The sequence below is a fragment of the Sturnira hondurensis genome, unplaced genomic scaffold (genome assembly GCF_014824575.4).
Source record: "Sturnira hondurensis isolate 20B ecotype Veracruz unplaced genomic scaffold, ASM1482457v3 Scaffold0009719, whole genome shotgun sequence".
Taxonomy (NCBI): Eukaryota; Metazoa; Chordata; class Mammalia; order Chiroptera; family Phyllostomidae; genus Sturnira; species Sturnira hondurensis.
In genome coordinates this window covers 11,975,460-12,001,604 of record NW_028082350.1, presented here as the reverse complement: position 1 = coordinate 12,001,604, position 26,145 = coordinate 11,975,460, and the positions used below count along the sequence as shown (strand labels likewise).

The window sequence follows — 26,145 nt, the reverse complement described above, 5'->3', positions numbered from 1 at the left end:
TTGTAGCCGAGGTTCAGAGAAGGAAAGAGGTTCTTCCCAAGTCATATGGCAAGAGGGCTGCCTCCTATGTTGGAGAGACAGACACATGCTCTCCTCTCACAGTTAGGAGCTATTTTTAAACCGTCTTGCCGACTGGTGGAGGGCAGACCTGTCCGTGGGCACAGTGGGAAGACCCAGGACTGGACGTCTCTCCTTTAGAGGGCCAGAGTTTCAGTTGCTTCCGTCGCATACTAAATAAAAGGCCCTGGACTGTGGGCGAGCAGGTGATATTTCTGGACCCAGGCAACAGAATTGCAATGCCCCCAGACGAGATGCCCTTTTGCCCGTCTGTTTTCGCACCTCTGCAAATGCTCCCTTTGGGCAATTTTGCGCTAAAGCAGTAGGAAGTGTGTCTAGAGATCACCAGCAGGGGAAGCTGTGGTCCCTGTGTCGCCTGGAGAGTGAGCAAGGGAGGACTGGACTCGGCCACAGACTGCCGGGGCGGGGCCAGAGGTCGTACCTGCTCGCTGGGCTGGGGGGGTTGGGAGGGGCAGGGGCGGTGCACGGGTCTCTGCCGGGAAGTCCCGCCGCCAGGGAGCAGTCGCGCTCCGACGGCCCCTCGAAGCGCACACTGCCCGGGGTGTCAGGTGAGCTGGGATGGGGAAGGAGACCCCGGGGGTTGAGGGGAGCCGGGCACGGGGGACCTGCCCTGATGTGGGTGTGAGGACATTGGCACTCTGAGCCTCGGGGAGCAGAGCCGCCGGGCACATCCCTACTGCAGGGCAGGAGACCAGAACAGGAGCCCCCAACTTCCCTACGAGGCGGCAGGAGCACTGCACATCCTGGCAGGGGGAGAAGCGGGGGCGGGTGTGGGAAAAAGAAAGGCCTGGGATGGTGAGAGATTTGTCTCACTGGGACCTGGAGAAGTTCCAGGCTGTCATCTCATCCCGTGCCATTTTCCACGACGGAGAGTGAGGTCTTTTGGGGGACTCTGGGGACAAATGGAGTTCATCTGTCACCCTGATTGATTGTGCCTTGCGGATGCGTTCTGAGCTCACTCTGCCTGGTTCTGGGTTTTTCGGGAGCAAAGCTTGGAGACTCTGGCCCACAACACCCCGCCCCCACCCCTGCCCCGCAACAAGCAAACCGAGAAAACCTTTCTTGTGCCTTGTCTTGTTTCATTTATACAGATGAAGCGAACTAGGTTAGGATCGTTGCTAAACCTCCAAAGTGCATGCAACGTTTTTGAGTGTCTGCATGTATTTTTCAAGAGAGCTTCCATAGATTTTATTTGACTCTCCTAAAGATGAAATAGCTACAATCATAGCTTCGAGTCCCATCAACCTGGAAAATTTTACGGGGTTCTTCAGTCTTGGGGTGCCTGGGTTGCAGATTCCTATTTGAAAGCTGGGATTCAGGGAGGACTGGAGGGGAGGGGTTCTGTCGGGGTTCAGGCAGGACGACATCCAGGCACCCTCACAGATTTGTCTGGCGTAAGAACTCATTAGGAAATCAAGTTAGTACGCAAATATGTAGATGAGGAAACCAAGATGTATCTTTGTGAACGAAAGGCCTACCCATGTTTCTTCTTGGTACCCAAATGGGACCCCAGCAGTGGAGTTCCCAAGAGCTCTGTGGGAAGGTCTGAGAGGTACCATGTTCCAAGTTCATAGGTCCCTGGTCCACTGGCAGCTTGGGAGTAGGAGGAGAGAATGGATGTACTCAGCCTGGATGGACACCGGGAAAATCCAGGGTGTGTATTGGGGGTAGGAGCAGGGGAAGCTTCAGAGGGTGGGCATTGCTAGTTAAGGAGTTGACTACAAAGTTAACTTTGTAACTGAAGTTAACTTCAGATACCCTTGAAAAATCAGTTCATCATTAATCCCACTTTACTCATTCCCACCAAACGGGCAGGAATGCTCTGTAGATGTAAGGCAGTGAATGCTGCTCCCACCTGAACAGTGGGCAGCTTTCCCAGTCCTGCCTTCTACATCCACAGAAGTCTGTAATCCCAGGGTCAGGCTCATGGGCAAGCAGGCATCAGGATGAGGATGCTCAAGCTGCATGTCCCCAAACCCTGGATATCCTATAGGGGGCCTCCAACAATCACAGTCTCTTCCCAACCTCGGTGTGAAAAATACAGGGTAAAATAACACCATTTTTTCTTCTCTATAAAAAAATTTCCCCAAATCCTTGGTGCTTGCTTTTTTGTGGCAGCGTGTGTAGTTCGGAGCTGCGTGTCTGGTTACAGCGATGTGTGAGAGAGCGTTATTTGTAGTTTGTAAAGAGTCCGTCAGTTTGGGTGGTCTGAGACCCATGGTTGTTACAGAACCAGGATCACACCCCATTCCTCTTTAAAGTCCCGTGAATGTAAATGAGTCCTTTGTGGAGACCTGCTGGCTGGGTGGTAGCAGCCACTCCGGCCCGGCCTGGGGCTGTCGAGGAAAGAAACGGCCTCATTGTACTTGGCTCGCAGCCCAGAACACTTTCTGTCTGTTCTTCTTAACTTCGCACGTATTTTGTAAACTCAAACCTTTCCGTCGGTGGGATTTATGGGGCCCGGGTTAAATTTCTTAGCCCCTCCTCCCTGCCAATTGGTCAGTCAGTTTTATGAAATCCCAAACTGAACGGCTGTTTTTCGAATAACAGAGCGGTTGTTTCCACCTACAACCTGTCTTTTCCTGATAGGATTAGTGTTTAGAATGGCCCAATAACACGGCAGGGGTTTATTTGGCAACTGCAGAAATTAATTTTGCTCTTTACTTTAAAGGTCATTAAAGAACTGAACTTTTTTTTTTTTTTTTTAGTAATAGCTGCTGCTTCACTAGCCCTTCAGCACAAGATATGTGTTGCTAAGGTTCCTCATTGTTGTTTTAGGTATTCAGCACCTAGTATTGACTGTGATGCGCCCCTGGGTTCAAGGTGACTTAGTGTTTTTGCTTTCAAGAGGTTGACAGATAAGCACCTCGAGAGCCCGTTTGAGAACGCATTTCCCTCGGCCTTGACCCAGGGGAAAGCTATTCCCTGTGGTTTCCAGGTCTCCATGGAGTAGCATCGCTGCTCCACGCCAGTGAGCTTGACCAGGAGAGAAACATTCACTTTTGGTGGGTAATCCCTGCCCCCCAGAGGACTGGCCTTTCCTGTGAGGATCCTTACTGCTGCCCAGTGGCAAGTTACACATCCTGGGCTATATTGGTTTTCCCAGTTCATTCAGAAAAAAAAGTAATAAATGTTTAAGTGCTTTCTGAGCTGCACCCTAAGTGAGAGCTGGAAGAGCATCCTCAACACCACACAACAGCGAAGGAGTGTACTAATTTGAGATTTGTTAGGTTGGGCCAGTCTGAAATATGCTTCTGTACAACACCGAGGAAAAGCTTGAGAATGTAGATTTTAGTACCAGGTAATCGTGGCAACAATGGCAGACACTCACGGCACTGGCTATGTGCCAGGCACCCTTCAAAACACCATGTGCCTTAACTCATCTTAGTCTTCTCTTTACCCAAGAGGTAGGTACCACAATTCATGACATTTTAGCCCTGGATCGTACGGTTTAAAGGTTTGATTCACTGAGCTCTTCTGGGATGAGGTCTACTTCATCTTTACTGTGTGCTTTACTTTCTGGTCACTTCTCTTCCCCGTGCCTTCTCACTGCGAGAGGCTGCCCGGTGCTGCAGACAGACTGCCCTATTCTCTCTCTTGCTTCACTACTAATTAGCAATGTGACCTTGAGCAAGTCATTGCCTTCACTGTGCCTAAGTTTCCTCGTCTGTAAAATGGGGATGATCAGGGTATTCCTTCACCGGGTTGCTGTGAGGATTAAATGAATGTACATATTAAAACACTTAAGGAGTGCTTTGTGCACAGGACACACGATTGTTTTTATTATTAGCTATTTCTTTCCAGCCTCATCGGCCAATGCCCCCCCCACAGCAGCCATGCTGAGCTGCTAGAACTCCCCTGGACCTCCCCAACTCTCATATTTCAGTGATGTTGCACATGCAGTTTCCTTCACTAGAATGACTTTTCCATCCTGTCGCTCACACGTCAGCTTACATGTCCCCTCCTAGGACATCGTCCTTTAGTGCCCTCCGCTATTCTCCAGGTAGCTCGTTCCCTCCCTTCTCTGTGGTCTCAGTAGCCTTGGACCATTCATCTATGAAAGGACTTAGTGATTAACAACTACATAACGTTTGTTGAGCACTTACTATGTGCCCAGTAGTGTCCATGTGTTTTTCTTTATGTATGTATGTGTGTGTGTGTGTGTATATATATATATATATATATAGAGAGAGAGAGAGAGAGAGAGAGAGTTCCATGATGTAGGGTTTTATTGTGTTGCAATTATTTCCACATCCATCTCCCCTGCCCCAGTCGACTGCGACAGTGGCTTGTCCATCTGTGTGTGCTGTTCATTTTATACCTCTAGGACCTGGCAGAGTGCCCAGTGAACACACAGTGGGTCCTCCATAAATGTGTCAGTGAGTGCATTTTACCAACGGCTACTTACATTCAAACAATAAGCTAATTGTAAGTAATGCTTCTTTTCTATAACCTTCATGCTTTCCTCATTGCAGAAATTCACTCTCAATATTTTAGAAAGACGTGATAAGCAAGAAGAAGGAAATACAAATCCCACTTCCCGACCCTGGAGAATCTAAACAACTTGCTTAGGGATACACACCTTCTCAGCAGCCACACTGAGGATGAAGGTCAGGCCAGCGGGGAATGGAGCCCAAGCTCTTAAGGCTGTGTGATGCTGCCGCCCCCCCTCCCTCTCCACTCCCCCTGTCCAACACACATGAACAAATTGGAAGAGCTGACACTTGGAATGAAATCTACCGTACACATAATGGTGCAATGCATGAAATCTACGTTTAAAAAATTCCCACTATTCAGTCCTTTCGTGCCTTTGCACTTCCTGTTCAGTCAGTTTTTGCTTTAGGATAATTCGGAGGAAGAGGCGGCACAGCGAGGTGAGGGGGAAGGAGCTACTAACTCAGACAAGCGTGGGTTGGAGTCCTGGCCATGCCACTGGAGGTGGTACCAGGGACAGGTCGCCCAACTTCCTTCCATCTCTTAGTCTTCAGTGAAAGGGGGACATTAAGAAATACTTCTCAGTGTTTTCTCAAGTAGAGGGCAAGGGCCTTGCACTTGACTCGTGGTGGGTGCGTCTTGTTAAACTCTCATGGCCATACCCTAGGACTTGCCCAAAGAGCCACCTTGTCAGACTGTTTTCCACAGCTCCACGTGGGGTTGTTCCTCCCATGCCTTCATTTTAACTCTCACGGTAACTTAACATTTGTATTATTATCATTTGATGTCTCTAATAACTTGCCTCACAGCCATTTTCTTAGAAATTCAATCTCTTCTCGGTAGGACCTGTTTGGAGATGAAGGAGGAAAAAACTAGCAATTTTTCTTTAAAAGCGGATCATTGTTTTTCTTACTCTATCGTTAATGTTTTCTATTTTCTTTTATCAGCGAGGCACTTCTCCGTCGATTCACGTCGCCAAACCGGACTCTCTGGATTTCTTGCAAGATGAAAGGAGACAACCATGAATGAGCCATTAGACAATTTTGCAAATGTGTCTGATTTCCCCGATCATGGCACTACTTTTGGAAACTGCACCGACGAGAAAATGCCCCTCAAGAGGCACTACCTTTCTGCTATTTACAGCCTCGTCTTCCTGGTGGGCTTCCCAGGGAATGCGGTGGCAATTTACACGTACATTGTCAAAATGCGGCCCTGGAAAAGCAGCACCGTCATCATGCTGAACCTCGCCAGCACAGACCTGCTCTATCTCACCAGCTTCCCTTTCCTCATTCACTACTACGCCAGTGGCGAAGACTGGATCTTTGGCACGTTCATGTGCAAGTTCGTCCGCTTCGGTTTCTATTTCAACCTGTACAGCAGCATCCTCTTCCTGACCTGCTTCAGTGTCTTCCGCTACTTTGTGATCAGTCACCCAATGAGCTGTTTTTGCGTGCACAAACCTCGATGGGCCGTGGTGGCCTGTGCTGTGGTATGGGTCATTTCCCTGGTGGCGGTCATTCCCATGACCTTCCTGATCACACCAACCAGTAGGCCCAATAGCTTTGCCTGCCTGGACCTCACCAGTTCGGACGACCTCACTACTATCAAATGGTACAACCTCATTTTGACCACAACTACCTTCTGCCTTCCCCTGGTGATTGTGACTCTTTGCTATACGATGATTATCTACACCCTGACTCGTGGCCCTCACACTCACAGCGGCCTTAAGCAGAAAGCCCGGAGGTTGACCATTCTGCTGCTTGTTGTGTTTTATGTGTGTTTCTTACCCTTCCACATCTTGAGGGTCCTCCGGATTGAATCTCGCCTGCTTTCTATCAGCTGCTCCGTTGAGAATCAGATCCACGAAGCTTACATCTTCTCGAAACCGCTGGCCGCCCTGAACACCTGTGGCAACCTGTTCCTGTACGTGCTGGTCAGTGACAACTTTCAGCAGGCCATCTGCTCGATGGTGAGATGCAAAGCAAGTAGGGACCAGGAGCAGGCGAAGAAAATCAGTAACTTAAACAACCCTTGACCAAAGAGAAAGGCCCGCCGATACTTTCTCCGTAATTTCTAAGACATCCAGACTGTCTCCCTCAATGGAACTCTCGGGAAATAGTGTGTTTTCAGGTAAATTACATGTCAAAGCCTGGGCAGAACTGCCAAGAGTCCTTTGCATCCCGTTTATCAAGATCTTCTCTTGGGTAGACACATGAGTGGGAGACATGCATATTAGCCAAGGATTAAAATGTAAAACGGGAACTGTTGGAGCTCCGGGTAATGTCGGAGAACACACACCAGGGTGTCTTGGCACCAAGGTGGGAGAAGGCCAGTTTTTCACTCCTGGTTTCATACTCTTTCCTGCTGAGGCCTATTTGTATTGAACTCCCTGACCACTCAAGGCGTTATTTGTATCTTTTTCAATATTCTCTCTTATTTTTCCATTTTGTATTTTTAAACCTTTTTCCTGAACTTCACTTTGAGGTTATTAAACTGTATTGGTCACTAGGCTTCAGCTAGTTTGGTAGATTAAAGCAATTCAGTACCATACACTTGGGATAATTCAAAGATGTCAATGCAAAAAGCTAAAATGAATACCTGGAAGACATTTGGGGTATTATATCTTTAGGGTTGTAGATGTTCTCCAAGTTGTAATTGAAGTTGTAAAAATATCAAGTGGTATTTGTTATTATCAACATGACCTGGGGAAGAAGGGGTCACTTTTGGGCAACAGAGGTACTTTTAAATATGTGTACATTGGGTATTCAATAAAATCTAACATATATTTGAGTTCTCTCTGTAGGAAAATATTCCAGGAAACACTACTTCTCTTTACATACCTTCCTCTCATGTGACTATCATGAAAGTATGACTTTGATTACAATCGCAAAAGCTATTTTTTGAATTGTGTGTGTGTGCTTAATTATCGCTAAGTGTAAATATCTGAGAAAATGCCTAATCTGAACATTTAAAACCCTAGCAAATGTGTTGATATAATTAATAAACTAATTGTAAAATCATTGAATAGGCTGGTCATATTTTTCTGAGAAAACGCAGCTTTGCCATAATTATATTTACGTGAAGCTGATCTTCTCCATGCTTAGAGAACAAAAACCATTCTAAGAATCATTTGCAGAACAGAGCCAGAGGAGAGGGGTGGAACAGAAGACAGATTATCACAGGGACTCTGGCATTTTCAGGTTCTTCCCGGACACTTACATCTGACCCAGACCTAATGAAGGCCGTTCTTCAGGACCCTCGGCCAGGGTGCCAGGGAGGAAAGAGGACATCTGATGGTTCTATTTGTGAATTCTTCTCGATGACGATGTTCTCTCCACCCATCACCTTCTGCGCCATCTTCTCCTCTGGGCCTTTCCATAGCTCATGGAGGGAACTACTTCGCCAGAGAGCCAGACGTGCCTGTCCATGGGGCTGCACTGCATGGAGGAGCACTCAAGGGTCCACTTGGACTTGAAAGCTGGGTAGCTCCCTGCTCTCCTCTCCCGAACACCCCGCCCAGCTCCTGGGCTATCCCCACAGTGTTGTCGCCTGAGTCTTCACATGGCTGCTGTCCTGGTTCTAGCCCAGGGCGTGGCATCTTCTTCTTTCTCTCTCTCTCTTATTCCGAAGATTTCACCCACCCAAGAAAAATCACGTCAGTCCCTTTCATGTCTGTCTCAACTTGTCTCTGCAACTTCTTTTATCCATTTCCTTCTTTCCACCAATTTGCTAAAATAATAAATCACTCCTCTTTCTGATACTAACTCTTCCACTTGGTCCTTGGTCCGTGTTCTGCTTGCTTAGGGACCTCCTCTGACACTCACTCCCACTTTCTTGACGTTTTTAACATTTCCATTACCCTGGATAACTGACCTTGGCTCGGGAACATGTGCAATTTTCCCTTATCCTCAAAATACCTTCCCTCCATTCAGCTGTCCTGTCATGTTTTCTTATCTGGCTTGTTCCCTGCAGTTATGGGTCAGGTTCAGGTGACGGTGTGCCCTTCAGGGTTCTGCTGATAGAATATAATCACACACATCCAAGCTAAATTGGATTCGAAGGGTAAGTTTTATTTTTCAAAGGAAAGAGTTCAGGGCTAATTGTACTGCAGGATGCAGTTTGGAACTGAGGCCAAAAAAGAGATTGATGATACTTCCAAGGCTAGAATGGGGCCCATATGACCTTGCCTCATACACCCAGCTGTAGGCAGACCGAGTATAAGAACAAAAGGCAGAGCTCTGACTGTCTGCCAGAGAGGAAGTGTCCTGTGTCGTCTGCTCTCTGCATAAGGACTGAAGCTCAAGTTCAAGCTCACTGCATCTGACTGCAGAGAATCCAGAAAAGCACATTCTGAACTTTGGAGACACAGTAGCCCCTTTGCTCCTTTTTTGACTTAGTATCATGGACATTTTCAGAGTCACAAAATTAGAGTAAGCAGCAAAATGACCTCACCTACCCGTGCCTCAGCTCACCAGTAATCAACACGGCAGCTTTGTGCTTTCATCTATCCCTTCGTGTCTTTTCCCCTTTAAAATATTTAAAACCCAACCTTAGAAAATATAGTGGTTTCACCTATAAATGCTTCAGCATTGATCTCTTTCAAAGCACACAAAACCAAAGCAAAATAAATTCTTAATATTATTTAATATTTAATCTATATTTCTATTTCCCTGGTCACCTCAAAAAGTTCCCTCTTTCTTCAGTTGGTTTTTTCAAGTCAAGAGCCAAATAAAGCCTGTACATTCCCTGTCTATTAAGTTGCTGGTAATCTGTTAGGGTTCTGGCTCCCTGTACTTACCGCTGTATTTTCAGTGGAGGAATCAAGTTGTATATCTTGGGGAATTCTCCGCATTGTGGGTTTGGCTGTTTGAATGCCATTTTGTTGTTTATTGTGATCCTCTGTGCCCTTACTTGCTGTAAATTGGAAGGTAGAGTTAGAAGTTAGATTAGATGCAGATTCCTTCCTTCCTTCCTTCCTTCCTTCCATCCTTCCTTCCTCCCTCCCTCCCTCCCTCCCTCCCTCCCTCCCTCCCTCCCTCCCTCCTCTTCTATTTTTCAGAAGCTCCAAGCCACCCGAGGAGATGTGTAGTGCCTGACTACCCTCCATTTAGTGGTTGAGCTGGGGGTTTGGGATGCATCAGCCCCATCCTCCTATCAGAGCGTCCTCCAACCTCCTTTGCCTTCCTGGTCTATCAGTCAGGTTTACTGTTGTCTCAGTCTGCTTAGGGCTCTCGCCATGGTGACCTGGACATTCTAACACTCTTCTGCTTTGGTCAGTTATGGCTTTTCTGTGCAGATCTCTGACTCGTCGACTGACATTCCCCCCTCCACCCTGAAGGCGGCTCCTACTGATCAGAGGCGTAGGGGAGGGATGGGCAAGACCTGGGAGCTGCCTCTCCACTGCTTCCTCCAGGGGGCTGCAAGTGTTGACAGAATTGCCTTTCCACATGGGTCGAGTTTTTGTTCTTGAAAGCTTCGGGACTAACAGCCAAGCCTATGTGTGATCCATGGGATGGGACCCATGCCCCTGGGAAAGAGGCCGCCCACAGAGCTTGCCTGACAGCTGTTGTTAGCCTCCTTCAAGCCCACCTCAGGGTCTGGCTGTGTCCTGGACCAGTGCAGGCACCGTGGTTTCGCCCCCCAGAGCCTCTGAGAAAGGGCAGGGCAAGATGCGAATAACTACACGGCCATGGAGCACTTGCAGCTAAACATCACTTCCTGTTCTCATTTTATTCTTAAATTCTACCCCGCAACACCATTCCATATCATCTCCCAGGCATGGTACGAGGAACCCAAGTGATACCAGGTGACAGGGCCAGCTGTGGAAAAGGGCCTGAAGGTCAAGTCCTTTCCGCTACTGAGCTCCAGGAAGAAACTAACTTGTAACATGCGGTGATCTGGTTTTGAAATTTTTTTCCCTTCAGTACGCAATATTTTCTGTCGAGCTATTTTTCATTAATTCTGCCATATATGTCGGTGCAAGTTGCTACTAAACTCACCCACTGTATTCCTAATGTCAGACGTATTTTTATCATTTATCGAATGTACATTGGGTTCTCTTCATCAATTCTACCATTTCAGTGAGTTTCTCTGTCTTTTCATCTATTTTTGTCTTTCTTTCTTCACGTGTTTTAGGATTGAGTAATCCCAGTTATTCTGCGGTCCTTACCTTTCCACTTCAGTGTCTGGGTTAACTTTGGGCCTGTTGCCTGTGATCGTCTTCATGTTTGCTGGTCATGTGATCCCGTTTCCTTGTATGTCTACTAATTTTAAAAAACATTTTATTTACTTTTAGAGAGAGGGAAATGGAGGAAGAGAGAGAAACATCAATGTGTGAGAGACTGCCTCTTGCAGGCTTCCAAGGGGAGCCTGGCCTGCAACCCAGGCCTGTGCCCTGACTGGGACTCGAACTGATGACCTTTCAGTTCACAGGTCAGCACTCAATCCAGTGAGCCACACCAGCCAGGGCGCACATCCACTCTATTAATTTTTGATTAAATGACAGAAATTGTGCATGAAAGAGTCAATAAGGCTTCCCTAGGTAGTTTTTATTTCAGTTATTTTAGTGTTCTGTATAATTTCACTTCTCTACTAACATTCTCTCATTCGCTACATTAACCGTATTTTTCTTTACCTCTTTAGAAATACTAACATTGTTGTTTTAACATCTTTGTCTATTAAGTCCAGCATCTTGGTTGCATTACTTCTCTCTGGATGCTACCACAGATTCCTACAAATTTAATGGCTTAACATGCCACAAACTTATTTCCTCTCAGAGGCCAGGAGTCTGAAAGCAGTTTCTCTGCCCTAACATTAAGGAGTTGGCAGACTTCCCAACGTCTGGAGCCTCGAGAGAAGCAATTTCCTTGTGTTTTTCCCGCTTCCATAAGCCACCTCCCGTCTTCAAAGCCAGTAGCACAGGATCTTCAAATCTCTGACCCCGGCTTCTCACTAAAGACCTCTCTCCGCCTGATTCTCCCGTCTTCCTTCCACCGAGGCTCTTGCAATTACTTCAGGCCTACCCTGATAATTCAGGACAATGCCCTCATCTCAGAATCCATAATTTAATCACACCTGCAAAGTCCCTCTTACTCTGTGATGTAACCTACTCACAGGTTCTGAGCACTGGGAAGAGGACATTTTTGGAAGGCTAGCATGCGGCTGCCAGCAGCTGTTTCTCAAAGAACACCTGCTGAAGTAACAATGGTAATGTAAAGTGACCCTGGGGTCATTTTTTAATTGCTTTGCTTTTCTTGGCAATGGGACACATTTTTCTGTTTTGTGTGCCTAATGATTTATTTTTATTTTTATTTTTTTTTTACTGAATAATGGATACTGTAAATAGCATTGTGGTGACTCTAGGTTCTATTATTGTTCTTGAGGATTGTTGATTTTTTCTCTCGTGGACATATCAATTTCTTGCTTACTGTGGAATTGTGGTGATGTGGTTTTACTATTTAGTATTTCTTAAGAACAGATTTGTGAAGAGCCTGGGGCATTTTCCAAGCTCTTTCAAGGTAAGGGGACTCAATCGCCAAATTCTGCTTCTTTTGTGATCTTACGCAGACTCGGTTTTTGGTTTTGTTTTGTTTTGTTTTTCAAAGCACATCTCAAAGAGACTTTACTCTAGGGCATGTTCTTTACTCCTCAGGCGGTTTTCTGCTGTATCGACAAGACAAGAAGAGTCAATGGGATGTTAATGAGGTTTTCCTCTCCGGATGCTGGAACACCAAAGCCCCCTAGTCCTGCTTGCTCACTTGTATCTCTGATGCTATAACAGCCTTTTTTTGATTAATCTGCAAACCCAGGAGTCACAGGGAATCTCCATGGGGTTCTGCCCCTCCTGTTCCCACGATTCCTTCATCGTTGGTCCAAGTTTTAGACGCGTCAGCAATGTCAAACCCTGACCTATGCCTCCTCAACTCAGTGGGACCCCTATGCTCTGTCTGCTTCGACCCCAGTTCTCCGCTCCCTGGTCAAGAAACTCCTGGACAGAGAGCTGGGGTCATTGGGGGGCCCGCAGTGGTGCTCTGTCTCTTGTCTGGAGCCTGAAAACATTGGATCCGTGTATTTTGCCCAGTCTCGTTTTTGTTAACAGCGTGTTCCACGGCGATCTCTCCCAGCTGAGAGAGCAGCTCTCGTGTGAAACACTCCCTGCCTTTCCCACGAAGGCTTTTACTATTCACCCATCCTTCTAAAATACGGGAGAGACCTCCATTTAAACATGGCAGTTTAACAACTCCATCCTTCCCTAAAATGACAATGGGAATGCAACTATGAAGACATTCAAAATTTTGGAAACTGATGAGGGCAGATGAATAGAGAAACCAAATGAAAACCAAGCTGGTAGAGGGGGAAATCCAGAGGCAAGCTAATATACGCTGCTTCACTGCAAAATGTTCGGGAATTAGAATGACCAGCGACCTCCGGAGAGGGTTGTAAGTGGGACTGACGATAGGAGGTTTGCTTTAAAGCCTGAATAAGAAGCAACCACATCCCTAGACATTAACTTTTGTCCTGTGCAAATCAAAGACTGCCCCTTTCCCACACCAACAAAATCCCAAGCTTTTCATCCTGGGGCGTTCGAACCAGATGGACCCTTGACTTGAGGACAACGGATAGAATTAAAGGCAGAGTAAAAGTGAGAGGTCCAAGATCCTGGATGAGGACATTTGGCTCTGATAACACGGGCAGCTCATGCGTACATTTCCTAGCAGAATATTGGCAAACTCTCCTCTAGGGCAATGGAAAATATGGCAATAACGGATACAACTTACACCGCACTCTTTTCTTCTGAGCTTTTCTTCACAAGCCCAGTCAAACTTCAGAGCCCTCCTGCAGAACCGCTACACTATGCTGACTTACACGAGAGGACGGAATATTCTACAGTGGGTGCCCACTAGGTATCCTGCCTTTTCAACTTCGCTTACTAGTGTCTTGCTCTCCAGAATGAGTGGACAGCCACCAATAACAAGGACACTGAGGGAAGCCAATGGTAGGAATCCAAGACGCTAAAACAGACAAGTCAGGGAAAGGATTCTGGGAAATAGAAACACCACAGAGAGCATAAGAAAAATCTTTTAAAAACCTATAGTTAATACTCCCAGAGACATCGTGGAAACAGACCAGGGGGTTCTAAAGGAATGACCATTCAAAAAGCAAAAACATGAGCTGTTAGGGAGGTTAAGCAGGGGGGCTATTAGAGGGTGTTTTCTAAACGACCTCCATGAAACCCCTCCAAGGTGAAACACACTTTGAACTGGAGAATGAAGAGCAGACTTGGCATCTTTTAATTTATCTTAACTTATATCTAATAGAAACTCTTTGAGGCTGGTAGGGTGATACTAGAGTTACCCTTGATTTCAGCATAGACAGGTATTCTTGGGTTTTTATTTTGCATTTCAGAGGTGTTAGGAAAGTAGGGTTTTTTAAAGTTCACCTGAGGCACCCACTTTTTAGGAGTTGCTCTATTTCCTTATTTTTATTTTGTCTCTGTGATTATGTATCACATGACGTGATTTTATATGCTTCCATAATAGCATATAATTAGTTTCTCATGATGTAGAAACATGCCCCTTACCTGAGCCCATTGTTTTTCTTCCTGGAAATGTTTGGTAAATATTATATTGATGTTTCAAAATGATGTTTTTTGAATTAATAACAATGCCTTCCACAAACACTTGACAAATAAAATATAGATGCATAAAATATTTTTATTCAATTTAGATTTTTGCTTGCTGGACACAGGTATTTATGGTACAGAGGGATTCATGGCCTATATATTTAGGACTACAATATCAGTTCTAACTTCTATTTTGTTAAATAACACCAGCCTCTTTTGAGCCTGTACTATGCGCAAAACACTGTGCTCCACCACAGATATAGAAACCTTAGTAACAAACAAGTCTGCTTTCAAAGATACTACAATATCGCACACCAGCTGCATTGTCCATACGTGCCTTCCAGGTTGAATATTTATGTTATGCTGCTTTTACTCACCCAAACTCAGGAGCACGTTTCTTGGTTCTTTTTGCCAGTATAGTTTATCGTTATTCCGTAATAGTCCCCTTCTAAAGGACTCAATCTAAAGGAGGCATTTCAGGCACACACATGATTATCCAAATCCCTCTCGCCAAGAACCCTAAAATGTACTCCAAATGGCAAACGCAGAGAAATCCACTAGGCTCCTAACTGTACCTGGTTAAATGCCCTGCTTACCTGTTTAATCCATTTAGGAGATGAGCAACATACCAGTATTTGGTATTACATACTTGGGATTATCCCATGGGCAAAGGCCACATTATAAACATCCGAGTCTTACCCCACGAAAGCCGAGAGAAAAATTGGCACGGGCAGCCACACGCGCTGCTCCCTGCATCAAAAAACAAATGTGCTCCTTCTCGCAAAACATTTTCTGACTCCACCTAAACGTCTAAATTGTAATGCTGATTTTTTCCTTGAAATTTGCGGGCAAACCAGATATTATCTATAGTAAAGAATTGAAACAAGACCAATGTTCAAGTCCCTGTTCAAATTCTAACCATTTGCAAAAACACTCCTTCCGTTCAGCTTTTTCTGCATCTGCCCCCCACCGCCCAGCCCTGGACAACCTGTCCTACAACTTCCTTTTCACATCTGTGACCCACGTGGGGCACTTTATACCATAGGACTTGGGTCACTGCCCCTCCTTGTCCTTAGGTTCTTTTCTCCCCAGTGGAGTTATTGCCTCCTCCAATGCGTGGCCCCTTTTATCTTTGTTCGGCTCCTGGCAAGCCGCTACGAGGTGTGCCAGACAGAACAACAACAAAAATGGGCCCCCTCTAGGACGAGAAATACTTGCTTTTTAATCCCAATTCTTACTCGATCAGTTTCTGCATATGAAAATTGCATGCTTAAATTGAGTCTTTGTATTATTGCCTTTGAAGGCAAGGGGAAAGGCTTCTATATCTGCTAACAGGCTAGATTAAATCTACTGTGTAGCCTTCCAATAAAAAACAATAGAATTGGCTAAAATAGCCCTGGCTGGTATAGCTCAGTGGGTTGAGAACCAAAGGGTTGCCGGTTTGATTCCTGGTCAGGGCACATGCCTGGGTTGCAGGTCAGGTCTCCACTGAAAGCCACGTGAGAGGCAACCACACATTGAGGTTTCTTTCCCTATCTTTCTTCCTCCCTTCCTCTTTCTCCCTCCCTTCCCCTTTCTCTCAAAATAAATAAATACAATCTTTAAAAAAATGAAATAGTTAAACAGAATATTTCCATAAACACCTATGAAAATGCTCATGGAATTGATTAGAAACCAGACTCCACAAAACGGGGAAAAATAAACATGAAGGTGACCAGCAAAAGCAGCAATTTTCCAAATGGTATACGCAAAATCCTTATGCTTTTAAGCCTAAGTTTCAACATCTACATGGGGAAGACCAGAACAAACAAATACCTTGACTTAGCCAGAACAGGACCAGGAATGCCTGGTGCCCTGGGGTAATTATTAACAGCACCCACTTGTGTTCTTAAAATTATCTGGAATGACATATGGTCATCCTAAGGACAAGAGGTGGAACATAATGCATGGGACTCAGGACGGCAGGGATTCTGATGGGAGGTGTCTGAGAAACCCTGCCTGTCACTGGGATCTACTCTTCATGCTGGGGTGAATGATAAATAAGGCTACAGAGCAGAAGGGAACAGAATATAAAACAGGCTGCATTTACTTTGACGTTCGGCTGAAGGAAAATAAATTTGCCCCTGAGAAATCATAGTCAGCATCAAGCTCTCATGTAAATTTGTTGTTACCTGAATGTTAAAATTGAAGTTCAAGTGGAGAATTGAATTTAAAGTGATTTCCAGATGGATAGTACCACCAGGCAACTGGCAGGAGCATATGCAAAACCTCTCTGAGGGGACAGAGTTTTAACCTAGGCCTCCAAGAACTCCTACTGGCAAAGCTCCGGGGGGGAACCAGAAACACTTTTAAATGGAGCCCACGAGAAACGCCAACAAAAAGACACAAAGGGCAAAACACATCAGAATTTGAGGACAGAGGAATCAGGCTGTCAAAGGTTTCACGTGTGAGAAATACCAGAGACTGTAAAATAGAATGTTTATATTGTTTACGAAATTATGAGTCTTAAAGAAGAGTGATGATAACGAGACAATAAAATGATTAAGCATGTTGAAGAAAATGAACAGGCTTCTAGAAAAAAATAGAATACATTGAAGTAAAACACTTTAATGGTTTGGTAAAACAAGAGATTAGACTCAGCAAATAGAGAATTAATGAATGAGAAGTGAGAGAAGAAAACAACTAGGTGAGAGCAACCCCCCAAAACAAGAAGATAAAAGAGATGAAAGAGATATGAAATAGAGGGTGAGAAGGCACAACATATACATGAGCCAATTTCCAGAAGGAGATAAAAAATAAGAATGAGGGAAAAAAACAAAAATAGTTGGGTTATTAGGGCTACAAATGTTTATTGTATTAATTAAGAAACAAACAAATAGATTATACAAAAGAAATCTTTCCAGGGAAGAGTGATGAAAACCTGTCATAAGCCAAGGTTGGCCATTAATCCAATTCTGTTTACCTGAGAGTTATAAAAGATAAATAAATAAATATTAGTTAACTCAAATGAAGTCATGAAATAGGAGGGGAAGATGAAACAGAAAGCAGAACACAGAGGCCATAAAATGAGATGAAACAACAAATACAAATATGTCAGTATCACAATAAATGTGAAAAGACTAAATATTCCAGTGTAAAAAAATAAAACTTTCATATATCCTTTAAAGTACTGTAACCTATGCTCTTTTAAAAAGAAATATCTAAAATGTAAGACAACTTACTGACTTAAAAGAACAATAAAAAATGGGACACACCGATAACAATGAAAGAAATAGAACTAAAAATTGTCTCAACACAATAGAAGTTCATTACTCCTTTTTAAAAAAATCAGCCGGAGGGCTCCTGGCCAGAAGGTGGCGTTTGTGGAAACAGAGGGTCAGGAGCCCAAACGCCTGTCAATTCACGACTCCTCCACTGTCTCAGGCCTCTGAGTCTTCTCCCTTTTTTCCCTGATATCCCTTTTATTTATTTATTTTTCCGAGTCTTCTTTTTCAACCGCCTTCTTCACTTTTCTCACACCCCATTGGTCATCGCTGACCCCTGTTCTCTGCGAACGGTCTGGATGTAGATCTCCATCACCTGGGTCTCTAGGAACTAAAGATGTGTTGGGTCTCCCACCGCCACACATACAGGCAGAGCCCATTACCGGTAACTTCCATGTCAAAGCTCCTTCACAGAAAAAGAAAGGAAAGGAGACAGTCATTGCAGGAATCGTGGAGTCCTGTCCTGTACATAGGCGTGGTTTCCTGCCCCTGGTGAACTTGCCTCGATGAGACTGTTCCCCTCCGGCTGGCAGATTCCTCCTGAATTTTTCTCCTCTAAGGCTGAGGTTCCCAGCGTTAGGATAAAGAATGAGTATCCCCCCCGAGGGCTTGTTACAGCAGATTGCTGGGCACTGTCCCCAGAATTTCCGATTCAGTGAGCCTGGAATTTCTGCATTTCTCACAAGTTCCTGGGAGATGGTGAGCCTGCTGGTTGGGGGACTGCACTGAGGGAGAACCGTTGCCCTAACGCCCCATCTGGAATGGCCTGAAGGCATATGTCTTCCTTGAGGGGACTCGGTTGTCACTGCCAACTTTCTGCCACAGCAAGTTTGGAAGCCTGAGGGCTGTTTTGTGATCACAGACTCTTGAAAGGCAGAGTGCAATTTATTTTGCAAGACAATTCCTACAAATACTTAGTAGGCCCCTCAACTCCTTGCTCGAATTAGATTCCTGGTATGAAGAACCACACGATTTCTTTCCTAGACATAATTCTCACTCTGGTCCTATCTTTGCCTTCTGGTCCCCACCTCCCCACCGTTGCCTCTGTCAGTGCATCTCCTACAGTGGCAGGTACCTCAAGGTCATCTCATAAAATAACCCTGGGTTGGAAAGGAGTGACTTCAGTTGGGTCTTTGCTATCGGGGCTAATCCCTTCATGGGACTGAGAATTCCTAATGAACCTTCCTCGCTCAAAGGTGTTTCTTCTTCTAATGTTGAAACCCTGGGCAGAAACACAGGTTGAAAGTGCAGAAACAGCTGTGCCTCTCCTTGGAACTCTAAATGGCCAGCCTCTCTCCATTCTTTCCCATCTCTTCTCTAAAGCCAATCATATGGACTCATCTTTTCTTTTTCGTGCCTCACTCTAGGCAGTGAGGAAAAACCAACGTACATGAATGTTTCTAGCTCCTTCCAAGTACTTGCAGAGCTACCCATCTACTGTGGGTACTTGATGTGCTTTCATAAACATAGTAGGCCAACTTTTATGCTCAAGCTCTCTTGTATTTCTGCCTTTCTTTATTTTCTTCCTTCATTGCCTGCCACTCAGCCACTACGCCAATGCTATATTTTAGGATTTGTTAAGATAGGCTTCTACTTCAAAATATTAGTTTCCGTATTGGTTAGGGTAATGCTAGCCAATGAAACAAAATAACTTTCAGATTTAGTGGCTAACACAATAGAAATCTTTTTCTTATTCAAATGACTGCCCAACGCAGGTGTTCCTGGTTGGCAGGCCATTTACATATGTGCAGCGATCCAAGCACGCATGTTCCTTCCATCTGCAACGTCACTAAATCCTAGCATCCTGGAGAGTCCTGGCATCTTTGCGAATAAGGAAAGAAAGAAGGCACACACTTCTTATGTAAGTGCTACGTCACTGCTACACATACTCCATTGTCGAGAACTAGTCGCATGACCCCATCCAGGTGCCAAGAAAGGCTAACTTATTGCTGAATGAGCAGCTACTTCTCCAAAGGAATTGGACTCCGAAAAGCGTAAGGGGCTCGATGGACAGTGAGTTATTTGGCTTTCTTGGTCCCAGAAAATAAAAAATGGTACAGTAATTGGAGCCTATCTTTGAAAATCTGGGAAGAAAAGGGTTTTTAAACAAGCTGCAAAAAGATCAAGCATAAATTAATTAATGATTGATGATTTCAACTACATAAAAAATTAAGAGTTTCTATTTATCAAAATACAGCACAAGGGAGCAAAACACCAAGTCTCAAACTGTCTTCGATGCCTTTCTGTCGAAGATAGTTGTTTTATAAACAGCTGACCTTACATATTCTGAATATGCAAAGAACCCTTACAAGTGAATAAAAAAGACAATGAAGTAGAAGCCATAAGTAGAAATACACACATGGGCATTTCCCAGAAGCAGCAGCGTGACCGGCCAGCCCCACTATGGAAAGCTGCCCCGCCTCAGTAGGATTCGGGGACATGCAGAATGAAACCCAGGTGAGCTGCCATTTCATCCCCATCCACGGGTTAGTATTTAAAGGCTGGATGGTAGGAAGCTTCTGGAAGGAGGTGAAACAAAGTCAATCCTCTTACAACACTGTTAGGAAAAAACCTACATCTGTAAAACAGGGGTCATGGGTACAAGGGTATTTGTTTCCTCGTTATTTAATCATTATCGGCTGTGTGTGACCTGTTTCACGACATGAACACTTAAAACAATACTCTTTTTCAAAAGATACGATGTCAGAGTTATAAGATGGTCTTGGTGGTCACAGCTTCCCTGCAAGGGACACATTGAGTGACAGATTATACTGTTTGCATTCCTGTCTCCCTCCTGAGCACCCCATCTCTCTTCCGCCGCCACCTAAGCCGTGGATAAACATTACCTCCTGGACTGACGCGACGTGCTAATCTGAACAAATCCACCTCCTCAGGCTGCTCCTTGGGGAACCGGCGAGGAAGGGAGCGACCACGCCGAGCCCGGGATGTTTTCCATCCCCGAACGCAGTTCCTCTGGAGGCAGCTTGCCTTCTGTTTATGTCAGAGGGGTTAATGAAGAAAAGTTGGTGTCATTGCCAGTAATTACTGGGGATCAGAATTTACAGGCAGTACGACGAGGGCCTGGCAGCGACACCGAAATAAATCTGCCTCTGACCACGCAGCCGCAGCTGTTACATCTCAGAACATATTTTCCCGATCACCTTGGCCTTCTGAAAGCCCGAGCAGAAGAGCCTGACTCCCGCCGAGTTCACCGGACTTGCTAGCAGGGAGAAAGGCCCACGAAATGCCATATGGCCCTGCTTAATGGCCTTAAAAGCTACCACAATCCATTTGCCATCTCTCCGAGGAGGGACTTGTAAGCTTCTCTCCAAGATCCAGAGTTTAAGGACAGAAAGGGGCTCTTCTCTGTTAACGTTCAAACTGAACGAACCAATTCCTACGATAAACTATAACATGTCGCCGGAAGGAGGTGGGCTTTCCAGAGAGTCCCGCGCTGGGAGCCCAGAAAATGAGGCTGGAAAAATGAAAGACATGTTTGGACCTGTCTGTGTGGACGTGAGGGGAAGGCACAGGGGAAAACGCTTGCAGAGTGCAATCAGCACCCTGCAAACTCGCTTTGGAGGCCCCTGGAGGGACGTCCTGCTCCCTAATTGTCCATTAGCCTGCCACAAATGGCAGAAACAAAATAACCACTAGAGGGCATAGAAAACCTTATTAGAAATAAAAGTGCCTCCGAGAAAAACCGTCAGGACCTGAAAAAAATGAAAAGCTGAAATGTGATTTTACCCAGCGCAGCTGGAAAAGGCAAACTGATGGTGTGCTTTTACAAATACAACCTCTTTATAAAACACGATTCTCCTTTTGGAATAGGGATGAAATTGGAAAAAAATTAGTGTTTTTATTTTTCCTGGTAATGTGAAGCAATGTGTAAACTTTACAATTTAGATTAGCTCACAGATATCATCAGTATTTTGTTTTTTTAAGAAAATGTTGAGGGAGAACCCAGGGGCACTATTTGTATTGGGATAATTTGCCTATTACCAAACCTTCCCTGCAAATAAAACATTTTAAAATATGGATTTTAAAATTTAGTCAGATCACATAAATTCAGGGCTTTTGCTTACCACGCTTATTTGAGCATTGCCCTGAAGTTTTAATCATTTCTTTCAAGGTAATATTTTAGACATCAAGGTCTGAAAAACAAAACTATAAACAATGCTGTTCTTCTCACAGATATTTTCTACTTTGGTAAATATAGTCATTTTTCATAAATATACATTATTTGGGTTAACATATGATGGATTTTTTGTTTATTGACAATTTAAAAATTTATAATAACTTACATTTTTGCAGCCTTAATCTCTAACATGCTACATGTTGACAGATATTATCCACAGTAGCCAAAGCTCTTTTAAGTACTCAGTGCTTATTTTATCAGTGTAAAGTGGTCCCGAGACCAAAGAACTTAGAGGTCTCTGCTTCAGGCAGCCGACCTTAATGGCCTTGACCTCCATGCCAAGGCCAGATCTGGGCTGCGCGGAGAACAACACAGGGTTGGAGTGTGCAGACCCAAGTCTCCTCCCGACGCAGCCTCTTCCGAGCCCTGTGATGTTGGCCAAGTGGCTTGGCAACCCCGAGCCCACTATCCCTTCACTGCATGGCAGACACAGCGCTGACTGCTTCTCGGAATGTCAGGAAGCTTGTATGAGTTGCCACAGGTGGTGTGCCTGGCCCAGGGTCTGGACCACAGTAGGTGGGAAATGCACAGTAGTTCCCTCTGTTTGTCCACGTGCCTGCAGCTCCCCTACCATCACATCATATTGTCTCTACATTCTGTATCTGCCTCCCAATATTACAGTAAAGAACACTTTCTTAATGTTTCCTCCAATTCATCCTCCCTCTAAATTTCTCCTTGTGACAAAATTTAGACAGAATTATAACTTATAGCTACAGAGTGCTTGCTCTCTGGGAGGCATGGCCCTGCACCACCTGTACCAACTCACTCCCCTCCTAGACAAACCCAAGGGTTAGGAGCTGTTCTTTGTAACCTGGTTTGACACAGGAGTAAACCGGAGTGCAGGTAGCAACTGAGAGCGCACAACTGGTAAGTGCTGGAGCCCAGACTTGAGCCCAGGTGGCCTTGACTATCACACGTGGCACTGAAGATTCCGTAATGGTCCCAAGGCACTTCGTGCAGGACCCCACTGGCTCTGTGTAATGTAGTTAGTACATGACTAATGGCAGACTGACGCAGTACATTCAGACCTGCTCACATTAGTGAGGAGAGCGGTGTCTCCTTGCTCCCTGCCTCAGTCTCCCCATTTCCAAAACAGGCTTTCCATTGGTTAGGTAGAGTCGAACCAACCAATCCACACCTGTTTTTCCAAATGATGGTTCTTCATGACTAAAGTTACTGACCTACAATCAGATAACTGCCTCTGGAAGACAGACAGAAACAATTTAATGTTTTCCTTCCAAACAATTACATTTTCATCAACTGGTTGGACTAGGTTTGCTACCTGACAGCCCATGTTGACCATCTTTAAAATGCCAGGTTTGGAGAGCACGGGACGCTGCTAGTTTTGCTTATATCGGCATGTTTTTGTGCACAGATTCTGGGGCCTATTTTAAATAATATAATTACACAAATGTCTGACACATATTGCATACACACTCAAGTAGTAATTTCAAAACATACTGTAATTTTTAGAACAGACGCTACGGAACCTGCAGAGGAATCTGAATAAGCCATTGTGTGGTGCCAGGAGAATACTTTTCTCAACTCGCTTTTTTTCTTCTTTTCTCACCTACGTGTTAAGTGACTATCATCACTTGTGTCATCTCCAGTGCCTAGTAAAGTTAATTAAAATCAGCAAGTATTTTTGCATGCAAGGACATAACTTTTATGGGTCTCCCCAAGCTTGGTGAAAAGCTTCAATTCCTAGGATATTAGAGCTGGAAGGGCCTTGAAGGGCCATCTGGTTTACCTGCCTGCTTCTATAGGTGGGGAAAGGGCTGGTTCATGGCTCTCGCTGCGGAGAAGGTCAGCAGGGGTTTGGGGGGTGCGGGGGATGATCTTTCTATTTCTATGTCTTTCTCTACATTTCCTTGCCAACTCTGATGCCCCAATTTCTTGGGAGTTTTTTTCCTTTGTTCTGTATCCTTTGATCTCTGTCCCTTTCTCTCAGTCTCGGAGTCAATTAAAATATGGGTCACAGATCTGCCTCCCACACCGCTGACGGCCCCACTCCCATGAGGCCTCTGTGAGGGGCAGCCGCTCACTGGGAATAAGTGGGAGCAAGGGTTTGGGCTGGGGTTGCATCTCACAGGCATAGGGTAAATGGATTTAAATTGAATATTACATTCCTCTTTTCATAAAAGTCTCTGCCAGCTCTGGCAGCCTGCATTCCCACCTTCCACCATGTGCATTGGATCTCTTCAGCCCCTACCCCAAATTCCCTCTGCTCTCTCCTGCCGTTCGGGGTCACAGTTCTTTCATTGGTCTGCGTGTTGTTCCTGCTCCCCAGCCCTCGTAAGGCCGCATTTTCTGTTAGTCACAGCTTTTCAGTGCATTTTCCTAAGTAAAAGCAGTTCTTTCCCCGATAGAAACTCTGGTGCCAACCACAAAATAATATATGCTTTAGCCAATTATAGTATAACTTGAATATATTTACAGAGCATTTTGGAAAACAAGGCAAAAGTGTTTAATTCTACAAGGGAAGGGCAGGTCAGGCAATGTTGACTCTGTGGAATGCAGGGAGCTGGCCAGGGAGAAAAGCATGCCCAGCAAACAAAGCCACATGGAGGTGGGGACAGAGCAAAAGGCACATTGTGAGGGGTGGAGGGAGCCTGGTGAAGCTCAGGGTTCCCCTGGGGAGGGCAGATGACGACAGGAAGACAGATGAATGTAGGAGCAGAGAGCAAAGGGGCTTTTCTGTCCTGGTAGTGTTTCCACGAGAACATTAGGTACCCAGGTCTGGCCCTCTGGACCTTCAACGCCTTTGCTAATCTTACTTCCTCTCACCCCACCTGCTGCAGCCCTGATCCAGGCTGCCATTGTTTTTTCTTTCACTACTACATTGTTCTGAGGTGCAGACACACGTGAGAAGGTGCTATATTAGGGATAGAAATGGTTCACTCAGGAAGGAGCAAAAAACATGTGGAGAAATGATAAGAAATGAGCTGAAGAGACAAGCAGGGGTCAAGATTCTTTCTGAGGCTGACTTTGCCTCTCCTCGACCAACTCTCTTTTAGACCCCAGCCGACAAAGGGGCTATCCAAATCTATGCATTCGCCCTCTAGGAAGGAAGCTTCTCACCACCAAGACCTTTCTCCCCACTCCCCTCTAAGAAATTAATGAGTAAACAACGTGCAGTTCTAGCGAATTTCCAGCATAGCAGAAAGTTCATTACAAAAATGAATAGCAATAATGTTTTATTGATAGAGATCAAAGAAACTAGTAGAGACACTCCACGTTTACAAGAACGGGTTGTAATAATGTTTAGTTATTCCAGACCCCCCTGTGAGAACACGGAAATCGCTTCGTTATACGGAAACCCATAATAATAGTTATGATTTCATTTTCTTTGTCTTAAACTCAAATGAAAGGAGAAGCAGAGAAGCTAAGGTCCATAGTTTATGAATGTGGAATTCGGGAGATTATTAGATGTACAAAGAAACTGTAGAGTTTGAAAATTTTCTCTGGAATTTCAGAATATTTTCATTAGAAAACCCAAGATGTTCCGTAGATTGACCCAGTTATTGTTGGCCTAACCTTAGTCTTGCAGGCGGAAGTCCATGGCCATTTACAACAGCAGACTGCCTTTGGAAGCGCTCTCTGCCACACCTCACCACACTGCTGCACTGACTGAGCGACATCATGTGTATCAAAGTCCCTGACATCGACTAAGCTTGAAAGAAACGGTAACTTCCTGTCCTCGATTGGGTGGGGCGAGTGCTCTCCTACCTCCGCTGGATTTTTGTTTTTTCCAGTTCTCGCTGTGTTGCAAGTGGAAGTGGGGCTCTTTCACAGGATCACGAGAAAAGCATTTCTCGGACCCACCCATGGAAATGGTAGAATGGCACATTCTATTCAGGTGGACACAGAAGGCTGTCCCTGTGTCCCATCTCCGTCTCTCCCACCACGGAAAAAGCCCAGCTTCGCCTTTATCAAGGCCGGAACTAAGGCCAGTGTCCAGAGCTGTTTTATATCAAAACTTAGAGCTATGGAGCCTGCAGGCGGCTGCTAAGTAAGGGGTCTCAGTCTCTATTTGGGTAGCTTAGTGCTGTTTCCGGCTGGGCCGCTGCAACCAGGCTCCTATCTGGAGCCTGTGCTTGGAGTCCACGTGGCTGCTGGTCACACATGGTTACTCTGAAGACAACGCACGAATGAACAGGGAGCGTGCGTGTTTGAGAGAGAGGGAGAGAGCTTCTTTGTTAAGCCAGGTTATACCACCCTGAGCTTGATGTGGACCAGTCCCTTTTTTTAAGATAACCAATCAACTTCTCAAGCTGTCATGGGTCTACCTCCCAACCAATCCCTTCTTTCTCCAGACTAGATTGACAGGCCTCAGTGTTTGCCATTTTGGCTCCTATTGCACAGGCCTCATAAAAACAGTCTCCCTTGTCCATTTTGGCTTATACTGTGCACATGGTTATGTCCCCCCCTAGTCTGGGAGTGGACCCGGGAGATTGAAAACCTGGCCCTTCCTCCCTGTACTGGGGAGGGAGGTTGTTAATTCCCTCGTTAAGGCACTCCTGCGCCCCCTAGAGTATGTGAGGCCGTAG

At 45.2% G+C, this 26,145-nt stretch overlaps 1 protein-coding gene across 2 annotated transcripts; it reads left to right on the top strand.

The window, feature by feature from the left end:
• Nucleotides 1–603: 603 nt before the first annotated feature.
• OXGR1 (oxoglutarate receptor 1) lies at nt 604–7,532 on the top strand. Of its 2 annotated transcripts, none has more exons than XM_037057369.1 (2): nt 604–626; nt 5,460–7,532. In XM_037057369.1, exon 2 carries the CDS (start codon nt 5,534–5,536, stop codon nt 6,545–6,547), a length of 1,014 nt encoding a protein of 337 aa, XP_036913264.1. In that variant the 5' UTR covers nt 604–626; nt 5,460–5,533; the 3' UTR covers nt 6,548–7,532. The 2 variants fall into 2 exon arrangements, with proteins under 2 accessions (XP_036913264.1, XP_036913263.1); XM_037057368.1 differs by lacking the exon at nt 604–626 and adding an exon at nt 4,547–4,688.
• The last annotated feature ends 18,613 nt before the right edge of the window (nt 7,533–26,145 follow it).